The sequence below is a fragment of the Thamnophis sirtalis genome, unplaced genomic scaffold (assembly GCF_051295495.1).
Source record: "Thamnophis sirtalis isolate CommonGarterSnake01/CBP01778 unplaced genomic scaffold, rThaSir2_p1.2 scaffold_3, whole genome shotgun sequence".
Taxonomy (NCBI): domain Eukaryota; kingdom Metazoa; phylum Chordata; class Lepidosauria; order Squamata; family Natricidae; genus Thamnophis; species Thamnophis sirtalis.
The window spans coordinates 134,125,621-134,139,741 of record NW_028261383.1 but is presented as its reverse complement, the minus strand read 5'-3'; the positions used below and the strand labels follow the sequence as shown (position 1 = coordinate 134,139,741).

Below are 14,121 nucleotides of genomic sequence, written 5' to 3'. Positions count from 1 at the left end.
TGGTAGTGGCAGTGGTGGGAGGCTCTGCCCACTTGTGCGTGCACAAGCGTGAGCAAACCGGTAGTCCCGGGATTTGAAACCCACCTCTGGTGTGTGTGAGGGAAACTTTGCACAATGGGGCAGCTTCTCTTTGAAAAGAACTTAAGGCAACCATATAGAACCACAATCGGTGTAACTCCCACAGACTGGAAAAATAGCAAACACTGCACTTCTGTTACCTGTACAAATAGAATCCAGCTCAGGACACCTGATATTCAAACAAAACATTTTAGCAAGAATGGCTTGAAAAATAGCTCCCATATCTGCCTTAGGTTTTTCATTAGATCTTCTCAGACAACAGTAGAAAAGGAACGCTTGATTCATCTAAAGCTAGAAAATACCGGTACTTGAAGAAGGCAGCAAGGACAAAAGACACCACGAACACATCTAGAAATTTTATTTCTTTATTTGTATCCTGCCTATATTATTTTTACAAATAATTCAAGGATTTCATAAATTTGTGCATTTTTTCAGCCTAAATTTTAAGGCAGAATGCATTATTAAAAACTATCAAAAGGACAACATAACAATAGGACAAATTCATGAAGCAGCTAGTTTTAAAATCAGCACCTTTGCTCTCAGTTTTCTAGGTTTCTAAGGTTGTGAAACTGCTGCCTTGTCTTCCTTCTTGCTAATAGCAAACCTAGGTGACTCCATAAAATGCCCATTGCTCTTTCCGTTCAAACAGTAGGGAAGGTTTTTCAACTTCTCAGACTAGCTCATGGCACTGGCATTTTCAGGTAGATTTCCAGTCCAATAATTGATTAATTATTGACTCTGATTAATCTTCTCTGATGTCAAATATGTTCATCTAATAATTTGTTCTATTTACTTATATATCAGTTTGGAATAAGGTAGAAAAGGCTCTCGGTGATGTGGAAGAGGAGGAGGAAGAGGAGGAGAGGGGAGGGATTATCCTCTTTCTCTTCTGAATTGGATATTGCCTAGACTGTAAAACTGGCACTGCTAAAAACATATAGTGTCTCTTAAAAGTTTTTAAAAGGTGACATTGTTGCTTTCCATTCAGTTTTCCAGAATATCTATTCAACTTCAGGCTCTCTGAACAATTTTCCATCGTTTGTCTTCTTTGACACTTTCCCCTCTGATGACCTCACAAGCTCTCTTCCAAAAGCCTTCACAATATACCCATAAATTTCACTTCATTAGGAAAAACTTCCTGATTCATTGCTTTTTTAGAAATGCCTAAGTATATGGGGAAATGAACTGTAGGAATTCATTCTGTCTACATATTTCTTTTTAAGGAAACTTCAAGATGGATCTGTTACAGCAAGTAGTTCCTCAGGGTAAGATATCCTTCAACTACCTTAAGCTTCTGCAGCATTACCTAGTCACAACAAAAAAGTGTCCCATAAATGTGATTTATTCCTATCTATAAAAGCTGAGGTTCCAGTCTTAAATACAACAAAGCAGAGATTCTCCTCCAAGTCCTCCTTATTCCAAATCTGGATCTCTCTCCATAAGCTGCCTGTTTAGCTTCCACATTTTTGAAAATTTACCCTTTTAGCCAATTACTTCGTGGCAAAGTCTAGAACTTAGGATCAAAAACTGTTCAGCCGATTCAATTTTTATTAGAATATTATGATGGCAGTTTTTTTTTGAAATTGCACCAAATTCTTTCCAGACTAAATTCCTATTAAAGCCTATTAGTATATTTCACTGAAATAGCCTATTGATACAAAACACTCACTTTTTGCAATCTTGTTTGGGGGAACAAACAGAGCATCCTTTTTATTTTTTAAAAATACCAACTGGCAGTTAAGACATTCACTGACGGGGGTAGTCTAACCAAACACAATTAAATGTTTTAGAACATAGGGCCACCAGGCTGCATTCTTAAGAATGCTCACATTTTACTACGTGACAGTAAAGATAATGGGAACTATGTCTTGAGTGGCAACGCGGTAGGTGCAATCGTATCTCAAGGAATCATGGTGCACATCCATGTAAACAGGTTTCCAAATATTCAGAAGGTAGAAGGTGTTTTAGAAATCTCAAGGATAAGCTGAGAAATCTAATAAAGATCAGTCCCCAGCAAAGAGCTGAAAGAAGCAGAGAAACCAGAGTATATCCTTTCTAGTACCTATGCCAGTGATGGCAAACCTGACATGTGTATCAAAGATGACATGGCGTTTTGAGTGACACACCTGTGTTTATTAACACCCGACAACAAATATTCTCAAAAGTACGCCCTGTTTTTGAGCGATTTTTTCAGAGGCTAGAGACCACCTGGGAATGGGATGTGCTGTCTTCAGAACCACACACAAGAGAGGTGTGTTCTCACACAGCATACGGAGCCTCCAAAAATCGTGGGAGAATTGGGGTGTGTTTTTGTGTGGTTTTCAGAGGCTGCAGAAGATAATTTTCCAAAACTGCTTCAAGAATAAAGGCATCGTGCAACCCAGAGCAGCCACAGGGGCTTGTCAACAGAAAGAGAACCCCACTTGAAGATAAGCAACACATGGCAGATCCTAGGAAGCGCTGGGCCATGGGTGCAATTGTGCTTTGGGGCACAATGCAGGGCAGCCTGTTTGAGTGGCAGCAGAGATGCCAAGGTTGAAGTCCAAGTCTTTATTTCAGGCCTAGTTTCATTACTGAATTCTGTTGTTCAGGGTTGCTTAGATTGAAGGTGGGGAAAATAGAGAATGGTTTCTCTTTTATTGGGATGTGTATATGACATGCCAGCAGTCAGATTAGACATTTTCTGAATTTTTACATGCCAAGGCTGAAAGGTTTGCCTTCACTGATCTATACAATACACCCAGAGATACCAGAAAACTACAGCCTATGTTTCATTTAAAAAAAAGGTTTTAGTGGAACTTCATCCTGGAACATCAGAAATTGTGTTAAAATTACAGATAATTGCAGGAGGAATTATAGGAAATATACACAGGATGTTCTCTGTACCACATTCTTCCATTATAAAGAAAAAAGGTTGCTTTAGAGCAGTGTTTTTCAACCTTTTTTGTGCAAAGGCACACTTTTTTCATGAAAAAAATCATGAGGCACACCACCATTAGAAAATGTTAAAAAAATTTAACTCTGTGCCTATATTGACTATATGTAAGGTGTTTTCCCCACGGCACACCTTACACTATGTCACGGCACACTAGTGTGCCGTGGCACAGTGGTTGAAAAACACTGCTTTAGAGAAAGAGCTTGCTTAAGGAAAGGAATCCCTCATTACATACAGATCCTGCCACCTACTGACAAATCTGTGCTGCACCAGCCAAAACCCACACGCCAGCAGTAGTTTCCTTAGGACCAATCACCCTTCAAGATTCTGTCCAATACAATATTGATCTTACTGTATTTCTCAACTAATTTTTGGTTTTCCCCCTGCGCCAATCAACCAACTATTGCTTTTTATGGACTCTTCAAAATTTTGCTACCTCACTTTGCCAGTCGCCTTTGCTTTGAAAACCTCATCCTGCAAATACACACTTAATTTTTTTTTGGGGGGGGGGAGTCATTTTTTCACACCACTTTTAAAATAATTTTGACTTGCAGAGTCAAGAATACAGTGTGACTGCTGCTGGGTTCAGCAACACCACTTTATTTCCCTATTTAGGTTCTTTCATTGGTTTTTGCCAATACATGTTCTTGTTATTGTACAACAGCACTGGGATTTGGAAGGGAAAGACAAAGATTGCATTTGTAAAGTTGGAAAAAATGCTCTGCAAAATAACATGTTGCTTCCTTCCCTTCATCTGAAACCTCTGCCAAGGAAGTGTACATTCTGCTTTATCCTCGCTTAAGGACTTCCATCCAATCCAAGTTTTTGCTGGTATTCAATGGTGGATGTCCATATAGAAGCTGTACCTGGAGTAGCAGTCCCATATCTCTTCTGCAAGGAAATCATTTTCGACAAGAGAACCAGAAAACTAGCAAGAATGTACATTTGTGTAGAAACATATTTTAATCTGATTCATCTGCCTCTGATAACATTTTGGAGATGGTTCAAGCCCCTCAACACATCTGACTTTGATTCAAAAACTAGTAACTAAACTCCAAAGAGGGACCCAGACTGGATTGTTTTGGGTTTTCACAAATCTTTTTGACAATCCAGGTATGGCGAAAACACACAGAGACTAAAAAAATTCCAAAAGGAGTGCAATGTCCAATTGGAGAAGAGTTTTCTTCCCCATCAGAAGGCTTATGAGAAACATCAAAATAGATTTGTTCCTGAAAATTAGCTCTGATTCTTGCAGCCAATCCAAATTACTAATCCTTTTGGAAGTAGGGGGTAGAAATATGTGTGTGTGGTGGGGGGTGTTTTCATGTTACAAATTCAACAAACTGAGATACCAGAAACACTTTTTAAAGAATTTGGTCTGCTCAGAAAAGCAAAGCGTGTAAACTTATATTGCTCAGCTGTTATTCTGCTTATCAGTGTTGCTGGTTACTCCCATTCGAAGTGGAAAGGAGAAATGCAGTAGACTTGGTTGGCATTCTACAATTGTAAAGGCATCATATGAGCCAAGGTGGCGCAGTGGTTAAATGCAGCACTGCAGGCTACTTCAGCTGACTGCAGTTCTGCAGTTCGGCTGTTCAAATCTCACCGGCTCAGGATTGACTCAGCCTTCCATCCTTCCGAGGTGGGTAAAATGAGAGCCTGGATTGTTGTTGGGGGCAATATGCTGACTCTGTAAACCGCTTAGAGAGGGCTGAAAGCCCTATGAAGCGGTATATAAGTCTAACTGCTATTGCTATGTTTCTCAGAATGATAGAACCAGTTGTGCGAACTCAGGCTGGTTTCTTTAGTTTGTCAATGGCAAGAAAGCTTTCCTTCAACTGCTGCTGCTGCTGCTGCTTCCTTTTCTTTATATCCCGATAGGCTTGGACGACCCGTTCTCTCTCCTCTTGAACAATCCTTTGGCGAGCGAGAGAGGCAGGGAATGATTTGTTAACACTGGCTTTTCTGCCAGAGCCCAGAAGAGATGTTAGCAGAAGTTGCTGCCTCTGATCACCCTGGAAGAAAAGAAAAATTGGCTGAAGAATCTGTTCTGACCTAGGCTTCCCCAGCAGCATGAAGCCAAGTCCTCGTCCCAATAAACCCCTTTTATTTAATTTACAGTGAATTCCTCTCCAGCAAAGTCTTTCCTCTCCCATAGTCTTTCAAGATAGTTCCCAATTACTGATCTTTATCAGGCTTGGAGAGTGGCCAGGCTGATATCTTTCAGACGCCGCAACACTTGGCCAGAATGCAGGAATGAACTAATGGTCTCCTGCAAACAACCCTGCACTTTTGCTTCTCTTTTATTCCCTATGGGAGGGGCCATTCACCATCCACCTGTGGCTTTACTGCCAAGTCGACCCTGTTCCTTAGCTGTTCCCTTCGTCTGGCAGCTCTGTGCATGCGCACACTGGGAACAGGCTCCAGAAGTTTGTCTGCCTCACTGATATCTGACTCTGACTCTGGCGCCTGATAACTGGCATATGGCTCTGGCCCCCTCTCTGCCTCCGACACAGAGTCCTCATCAGAGCCTTCCCCAGACTCCAGGACTGGCCCATGTTCCCCCTCAACCTCCTCACTGTCTGAATCTCCTGCCAGCTCTGCTGGCGGGCCACAACAGAATCATGAAGAGGGAAAAGAATATGGATTCAATCTGAGAGCAATCCGGAAGAGAATCTGCTTTAAGAAGAGGATGTCTAAAAAATATAAAACCCTAGGGACAGTTAGCTTAACATAATACCGTTAAATGCCAATCAGTAACCTATTCTGAGCCTTGCTGCTGATCAGGTAAATTCCTTCCCCAGCAAAAAACAGAAGCTTGTATGGCCACTGGCACAACTAGAAAAGAGAAGTGGAACCTTGCTCAATAAAATGAGGTACCTTGTCTTTGATAACACTCTTCCTGGGTTTCGCTGTAAGTGTGGGAGGCTGTAGAGCAACTTCTCCAAAATTTACTGGGTCTGTAAGGGAATGGAAATAAGGCAGCTCCAAATCTGATAATTGTAAAGACCATTTCAAAATAATTCAACATGCTTCTTTCATTATTCCTCACAATCAAGCAAATTTAAGCCAGAAATCCACTCTAGCCATGGCCACCTGTCAAAGGATTGTACTTATTTAACACTCTTTTATGGCCGCCCATGCTCTACATTAACCACAGGCAGCTAATAACAATAAAAAAAAATCTAAAGCAATACTGACACATTACTGCTGGATTGAACAATTTATATAGTTACCTAACTCACAAATGGTGATTCCTGGAAGTGTACAACATTAAAAATCTAGTTAAATAAAATCCATATTATACCGCATCCTCGCATCCAAAAATCAGACTTCATGAAACTTGTATTGTGATAATACAATACCTGACCTTTGCACTTGGGTCTATGTTTTATTATGTGCTTTGGTCTCAGAGATTCTACCCAGGATTCCCAATGACCAACCTGTGATTCCATTATCCACCATAAGAGCTTTCTTTCCTATAGTGCTTTGGAATAAAAGTTGAGCTGGATTGAAACAAAGAGAAATGAGAAGGAATTGAGCAGTCCCATGCCTTCCATATCACCACTCTATTCTGCACTAAGCATGTTTACCAAGCTCTGATACCAAGGCAACTGTCTCTTATCTCAGACATCAGCAAAACACAAATCTCTCTCCTAGAAGGGACTTGATGTCAAGCCGCATCCCGGGCTTGCCACAGCAGGGTGGGAAGGAGCAGTGGTGTCAGGGCTGTCAGGACAGCTGCAGCAGCGAGGGAGGTGGCTCAGCTGTGCGGCGGGGAGGCGTGGGGAGGACGGCCGTTCCTAGCCACAATCAGCTCGGCAGCCTCAGCAGCAGCAATAGCAGAATCAGCTGTGAGGTATGGAAGCATGAGGAACAGCTGTTTCTGGGCCAACAATCAGCTGGCCCGGAGCTTTGTCACATGACAGCCACCGGAGCGAGGCCAACACTGGGAAGAGGCATGGCTTGCCTACTTAAGGGCTGACTTTGCATCTAACAGAACTGCTAACAGACCTGCTTACTGACTGTTTTGCTGCTGTATGAACTCATTGTGTGTCACAGTCCGGCTGAATAAACCCAGTCTGGAGCTTGGACTCTTTGAGAAGTAGTTTCTTCTTTAAAAAACTGGCAAGAACTGGTATTCTGGCAAGATTAGACTGATAACCACCTGAAGCACACTAGTGGTTCACTAAAAAGTTTATTCTCCTTTCCAACAAATTACAAAAAGTGGTTTGCTACATAAGCTGCTTCTGCTCTTCCAGCCATACGCAATGCTTATGATGTGCAGCTGCCTAGATCTGCAGAAACTGTGATTGGAACAGATTTTGATTCAGGCGTCCATTTTTTTGAGGGGGGGGGAACAAAAGACTCTTACCAAATAATCAAATCAATCTTATCGTCTAAAACTATGGACTGGTACTAAGCTCATCAGTCATGGCTTTTTTTCTGGCTTGCTTTACAATGTAACACTAGACACCGTCATTTATAAACCACGGCTTTCAGTTTAGCATGCTGGGCAGACTCAATCGATGGCTGTTTATTCAACGAGTCATTTAAACCAACCAAAGCTTACTGCAATTTGCAAACCCAGTATTGTATTTATTTATTTATACCCTGCCTTTATTATTTTTATAAAGAACTCAAGGGAGGAAGCACACACAATATTCCTTCCTCCTCCTCCTTTCCCTACAGCATCTGTGGGGTGAATTGGGTTGAGAGACAGTGACTGGCCCAAAGTCACCCAGTCAGCCTTCATGCCTAAGGAGGGGACCATGATCTCCTGCTTTCTAGCCTGGTGCCTTAACCATTAGTCCAAACTGACTCCAGAATATTTCAGAATTTTCACAGTCTTTCCCATATGCAGGCATTTACATACAGCATTTCCCTAGAAAAGCTCCGCATCTGCTTATCACAACCACATTGAGGGCTTTAAATGCTTTGTGATCCAAGTTTCTGAAGTAGCTGTCCATATCATCATGATCATGCATTAAATCTTCAGAGAAAATCTTTCTCTAAATGCTAACAGGACAGATTCATCACAAAAAGAGAGCTTTTTTTGCACGTGTTCTTGCTTTGGAAAGCCCTCTGGAACAGGTCTCATTTGATATCAATTTTATCTTCTTCTTGATTCCACATCAAACGCTCCATACTTCTGTTTCTTGGTTGGTTGAATCATTATGAAGCTTCTTTACTTTGTTATTAATCTTTCTTTAAATCTTTCTTTGTGGCTGCCACACTAGGGTTGCTTATAGATGTGGAATAGTAATTAAATATTTCATAAATTAAGTTACTACATCATATTGATAAAATAAATATAACCCCATCCTATACTATCAGCCTTTCCTTCTATATGGAAGCTAGATTAGCTAAGTCACTGGGTTACTGCTAAACAAGTTCAGGGTTTTATCTAATTCTATATGAAGTGCTACCCAAAATGTACAGAAAAAGTTGATAGGCAGATGGGAAATTTGTTGCAGGGGCTTAGTATGGATGTCTAAATCATTGGTCTTTTTTGTTTTGTTTTTGCCTTGGGGTGTGTGTGTGTGTACCTGGCTCCTCATCCAAACTTTTGGTAGAGTAGCTGAAGCCCCTTTGAGTTGTGCATGTATGTTTTCATTGTTGGCTGGGTTATTTTGTTACTTTGTTGTTATTATTATAGGGTTTAACTGTACTTTTTTTACTTCATGGAGTGCCCGAAAGTGCTGGGCTTTGTGCTTTGTACTAAATTAGCAAACAAACAAATAAATATCGAAGTAGTAGTAGTTTTTTTTTTAATTCATGCAATAGTATCCACAATGATGCAAAAATATTATAAGGTGGTGGCAGTATTTTCTGGGGAAATTATTTACCTTTGAGAAGATCTTTCTCCAGCATTGTTATTTTTTTCTCTGTTTTTTGCTTACGTATTTTTTCCAGCCTCTTCTTCTGAAATCTGGAGAAACAGGCTCCGTTAAACAAAAGTTACAGAAATGTCATAGCTGTCTATGGGCATGTCAAGAAAGAACCATTCACAAATTCAGTCAGACTTGGAAATAGAGAGGCCACACAGCTCTCTATACAGGGATAAGAACCAATGTATCCTCTAACCCAGGGGTATCACATTTGCATCATCACGGTAGCGGCATGTGACATATTGGGACTTTTTCTCCTTTTGCTAAACCGGGCAGGGGTGGGGCCAGCACATGACACATCCGGCCCCAGGCTGTGACTTTGACACCCCTGCTCTAACCAATCAAGGATGTTACACTAAGCATGTAAACTTGGAACCACTTTTAAGTTCCATTGCAGTTTGTAAGGAGTAGTACGGTCTTAACTGACACAGAATCACGATAAAAAATAAAGATTCCAGCCTGAAAGGAATTGCTAGTACTAACCAAAAGAACAGGACTGAGTTAAGGGACAGAAGAGGAAGAAAAGATATTATTATTATTAACTAGCTGGATACCCGTGCTCCGCTATGAAACTATGTGATCAGGCTTGATAAATCAACACAGCTTGAAAATTAATGAGTAGTTAATTCTCCTCTCCCTTTCTTTCCCTCAGGCTGGCCCCATTATTCCTCTCATATCCCCTTCTCTCTCTCAGGCTTGCCCCAGCAGCCTCTCCTATCTTATCCTCTCCCTCAGTCTAATTCCATAGTATCAGAGTGTGTTAATAATAATAAAAGAAATACTAATGATCTGATGGTCATTTCGAAAAATCCTTTCTTAGTGAGCACTTAGAAGCCAAGAGAAACATATGTGCCGAATTTCAAGTTTGTAGGCTTTAACAGTTCTGGAGATTTTGTGATGATGTGTGAGTGGTAATCCGCTAGATAGATAGATAGATAGATAGATAGATAGATAGATAGATAGGTAGGTAGGTAGGTAGGTAGGTAGGTAGGTAGGTAGGTAGGTAGGTAGGTAGGTAGGTAGGTAGATAGATAGATAGATAGATAGATAGATAGATAGATAGATAGAGATAGATAGATAGATAGATAGATAGATAGATAGATAGATAGATAGATAGATAGATAGATAGATAGAGATAGACAGACAGACAGACAGACACAGACAGACAGACAGATAACTAATCCATTTCTTCCTCTCCTAAATGGAACAACCTTCAGGAGTTCCTGAAGGATGGAATTCTCACACATTAGTTCTGGGGTTAAATGTACATTTGGTGAGCAGAGTTCAATAATAACCTGTGAAGCATAATGGCTAGAGAGATTGACAGTGGTTTGGGAAAAAGTTAACTTTATGGAATTGTTATGAGGATGAAATAAGGAAAACTGGATTATCAATGACAAATTCATCTCAAGGCTTTCAGACTACAGCACTGCCCTAATTCAAGGACTGCAAATTCAAACTTAACTCTTTTTTCCTCTGTGACTTTTCTTGGACTTGTATCTCTTTTTCAGGCTCACGCTGTGTCTGGTTTTCAGTGAGAAAGCGCACATGCTCAATTTCCCGGTCCATACGTCTATTGTATGAGGTCTCTGTCTCCCCTTGCCGCCTCTTGAACTTCGGTACTGGTATGTCACCCTCTGACTGAGGCTTCTGCTTATTTGCTGCAACAAAAACGCAGATGTTATAATCTGCCCAACAACCTTCATGGCCATTGTAGGAAACAGGTAGAGCTCTAACCTAGTCACTCTGCAAAACACCAATCCATAGCTGAGCAAATAAGAGTTATCTGACAATGAATTAACCTGATACTTAAAAGCAATTTTCTAGGATCTGTAGGAAAAAGGTATTCTGCTATTAACAAGCCATCTTGGATTTCTCTAGCTGTACCGCACCATTATTTTATGACCCATGAGTAGTATTAGAGAGCAACAAAATATAATATTGAACTTATTAATTAGATATGGTACCTACTTGCATTGTACCCTTGGTTACTAGAGAACCACTTACAGCAAGCACTTGGAGATCCCCAGCCATAAGGGCATATCTGAAATGTTGGTCACAAAAGAACACGGATTTACAAACTTATTGTCTTCATTTACTCTGTAACTTGTATGCCCTCCATGTAACCTTAAAACTCGGCAGTATACAAATATAGCAAATATAGCATGTTTGTACGCATGTAATACTACTATAAAATAGGGGTGGATTTATTTATCTAATTTATTAGGCTTAGGTTTTGATGATAAGCAGCCTCTTTATTATTTATTTAGAGGGCTGATGGCAAGCTCTGAGGCAAATTGGATAGGCTGAACAAAATATGTGGTTTGAGTCAATATTTTTGCTTAAATTATTGTGTCCTTTCTCTGCAGGAAATGTGTTCATTTATTTAAAACATTTATATAACCGCCCCTCTTCCAACCAATCCAAAATGGGGATTTTCTCTGTTTTTAAAACTGCTTTAAGTTATGTTGGGGCATAGCCTAGAGTTTTTCTATATTTTCTTTTCCAAAGCATTGAAAAAATGTTCCACTAATTTTCAATGCCATAAAGGAGAGATTAAGGGGAAGGACCAAAAAGGAGAGTGAGGATTCCATGCAGCTCTGCAATCCCAGAGTCTTCCACCCTTCTGATTAAAAAAATCCTTATAAGGCAGACTCCCTCAAACTAGTACCATCCAGGAGAGTTGTCAAGATGACACTTCCCAAGAATTTCTGGCTAGTTGCTGGAACATATACTGAATATCAAATCATAAAGCTGCTTTTTACCAGGTTTCTTCTTCTTGCGGGTGGGTTTTTTTAATTCATTTCGGCTCCTCATGATTTCTCGCAACCGATATGGAATTTCTTGCTGATCCAGGCAATCTGGTTTTGAATTTGCCTTTTTCTTCACATGGCTAAAATTAAAACGAGAGAAATGTTGGTACGGCTAGCATTATTATTGTTATTATTATTCATATAGTCAGCCAGATGTTCAGACTGGGTTTGGCATTTTTGTCTATCTATCAAGTTCTTACCAAAGACCTAGGATAGACAAATCTGGATGTTTGATGGTGTTGCAGATATTGTCGCAGGATAGAAGCAGTTCCAAGTAAAACCTCCTTCTGCAATTGACTGATGGGAAATTTGTCAATGCCTATGGTGTTCAAGTGGTGCTCCAGTTGTTTTGAGACTGCACCCAAGGCACCTATTATTATTGGTATTACCCTTGCTGGCCTTTGCCATAGTCATTCTATTTCTATTTGTAGGTCTTTGTATTTTGTTATCTTCTCCAGTTCTTTCTCTTCTATTCTGCTGTCTCGAGACATCATCATCATCATCATCATCATCATCATCATCATCATCATCATTTATAAACTTACATAACCTAACCTAGGTGAGTTGAAAGAACCTCTTTAGGACAGATGCAAGCATGTGTCTCACATTTTCATATCTTGCTCTGTAAAGGAATTTCAACAACCTCAATCAGCAGAATGAATGAGATGATGCTGGAAGCACATATATTAGTTTGAATTAGTACCATAGCCAGCCTATATTTAAAGTGATCTTTCAGTGTTCATCAGGGGTGCTCTTCCTACATCACCTTTCAGGTGCCCTCTACATTCTTAGTAGTAGAAAAGCATGTTAATCGACCATAACTTAAAAAAATTGTTAATAACATATTTTTTCTCCACAAAGGAAAGAAGAATATGTCATGAATAGGATATCTTATTGCTACTGCTTACAATCTAATTCAGTACTCCCCATTTTCACAATGGGTCTATTGTAGGTAGTTGAAAGACATGTGGTGGCACATCTCTTTGATCTCTGGTACCTTAACAATTACATAATGAGTCACATTCTAAATTGAATCCCCCCTCCAGCATAGAACTGGAGACATCTGTAAGCATTTCCAGGGTGCTGGGAAAGGAGTTATAACATATAAAAATCTTAATATCACTGGCTAATAAGTAGGATAAATTATAGCAACCTTCCATAAATTATTATTATTATTATGACTTCAGTTCTCAGAATTCTCAGGTTTTATTGATCATAATGGAAAGATGGAAAATGCTAATAAGGAAGAGGTTTTATTATTATGGTTGGTTGCATAGTCTGCCAGATGTTTAGATGGGATTTGGCAGTTTTATCCAACTATTGAGTTCTTCCCAAGGACGTGGGATAGGCAGATGTTATTGCTTGATAGTGTCAAAGTATCATCCCAGGATGTAAATTGTTCCAAATAAAGCTGCCTTTTGAAATCAACTGATGGCGATTTTGTCAATGCCAATGGTGTTTCAGGGATGGTCCATATGCTTTGAGATTGCATCCAAGGCACCTATTACTATTTGTACTATCTTTGCTTTCTTTTGCCAGTCATCCCACTTCTATTTGCAAGTCTTGTTTTCTGATTTTTCTCCAGTTGCTTCTTCTCCTGCCTCTAGATACTGCCAACACCTAGGTACTACCCAGACTATTTTTTGTCTTTTTTATTGACAATTGTTGAGTCTGGGGTGCTATGTAGCAGGTGTTTATCTATGTACATTTTAAACTTCCAGAGCACTTTTAGCTGCTTCATTTTCTTTTACTCTGCCTGTGTTGGGTCCTCCCCAATTCTTGCATGCAGGCAAAGAGTATTTTTTGCAGATATCATTATTCCATTTTCATATATATCTCAAGATAGCATCCTCACCTAATATTCCTGCCACTTATTTTCCCTACAACAACCGGGCAAGGTGGCTTGGACCAAGAGTGGAGTGAGAGCAAAGAATAAACACGTGCAGAATCAAGCAGTAGCAGTCAAAATCCCAATTAGTTCTACATTCACTGGGCAACCTCAAATATGAATGTTATGATAAGTGAGTTAAGATAAAATTGGTCAACCCTACAGGGCTATTTTTTCCCTGTCACTGACACAGAATAAGCAAAGCGCTTTAAATTGCACACACAAAGAGAAAGAGATCACCGGATTGATACAGACCTACCACGGGGGAGAAGCCCCTTTCGCGGAGCAGCGGAAGCCACAGCAACTTTCTTCTCTTTTTTGCCCATCGCTGCTTGTGACAAACGCACCCACGTGCTGCAATCGCTTCCCAGTTTAGTCTTCCCTTGCTTACGCACTCTATTCCCCCGCCTTCTTCCGGGGTGTGTGTACAATTTCCCCGTCCATTAGCGCTCTCCAATTGGCGGAACTCTCACTTCTATCGGAAGTTAGGACAGAATCGAAATCGCTATTGGGCGA

The 14,121-nt window shown here is 40.2% G+C and overlaps 1 protein-coding gene across 1 annotated transcript; it reads right to left on the bottom strand.

Moving 5' to 3' along the window:
• Positions 1-3,576: 3,576 nt before the first annotated feature.
• On the bottom strand, positions 3,577-14,004 carry CCDC137 (coiled-coil domain containing 137). Its single transcript, XM_014065878.2, has 6 exons — positions 13,861-14,004; positions 11,670-11,797; positions 10,370-10,565; positions 8,863-8,945; positions 5,894-5,973; positions 3,577-5,028 (listed from the first exon to the last, which is right to left on the bottom strand). Exons 1-6 carry the CDS (start codon positions 13,929-13,931, stop codon positions 4,804-4,806), a joined length of 783 nt encoding a protein of 260 aa, XP_013921353.2. The 5' UTR covers positions 13,932-14,004; the 3' UTR covers positions 3,577-4,803.
• Between the last annotated feature and the right edge of the window lie 117 nt (positions 14,005-14,121).

Bases quoted from the DNA above. Each gene is read 5' to 3' on its own strand.
- CCDC137 (XM_014065878.2), bottom strand. From the start codon at position 13,931: ATGGGCAAAAAAGAGAAGAAAGTTGCTGTGGCTTCCGCTGCTCCGCGA. The intron at 8,946-10,369 runs GTTAAGTTTGAA...CTGTTTCTCCAG, and splicing joins AAGTCACAGAGGAAAAAAGA to ATTTCAGAAGAAGAGGCTGG. The intron at 5,029-5,893 runs GTACCTCATTTT...CTTTTCTTCCAG, and splicing joins AGAGTGTTATCAAAGACAAG to GGTGATCAGAGGCAGCAACT.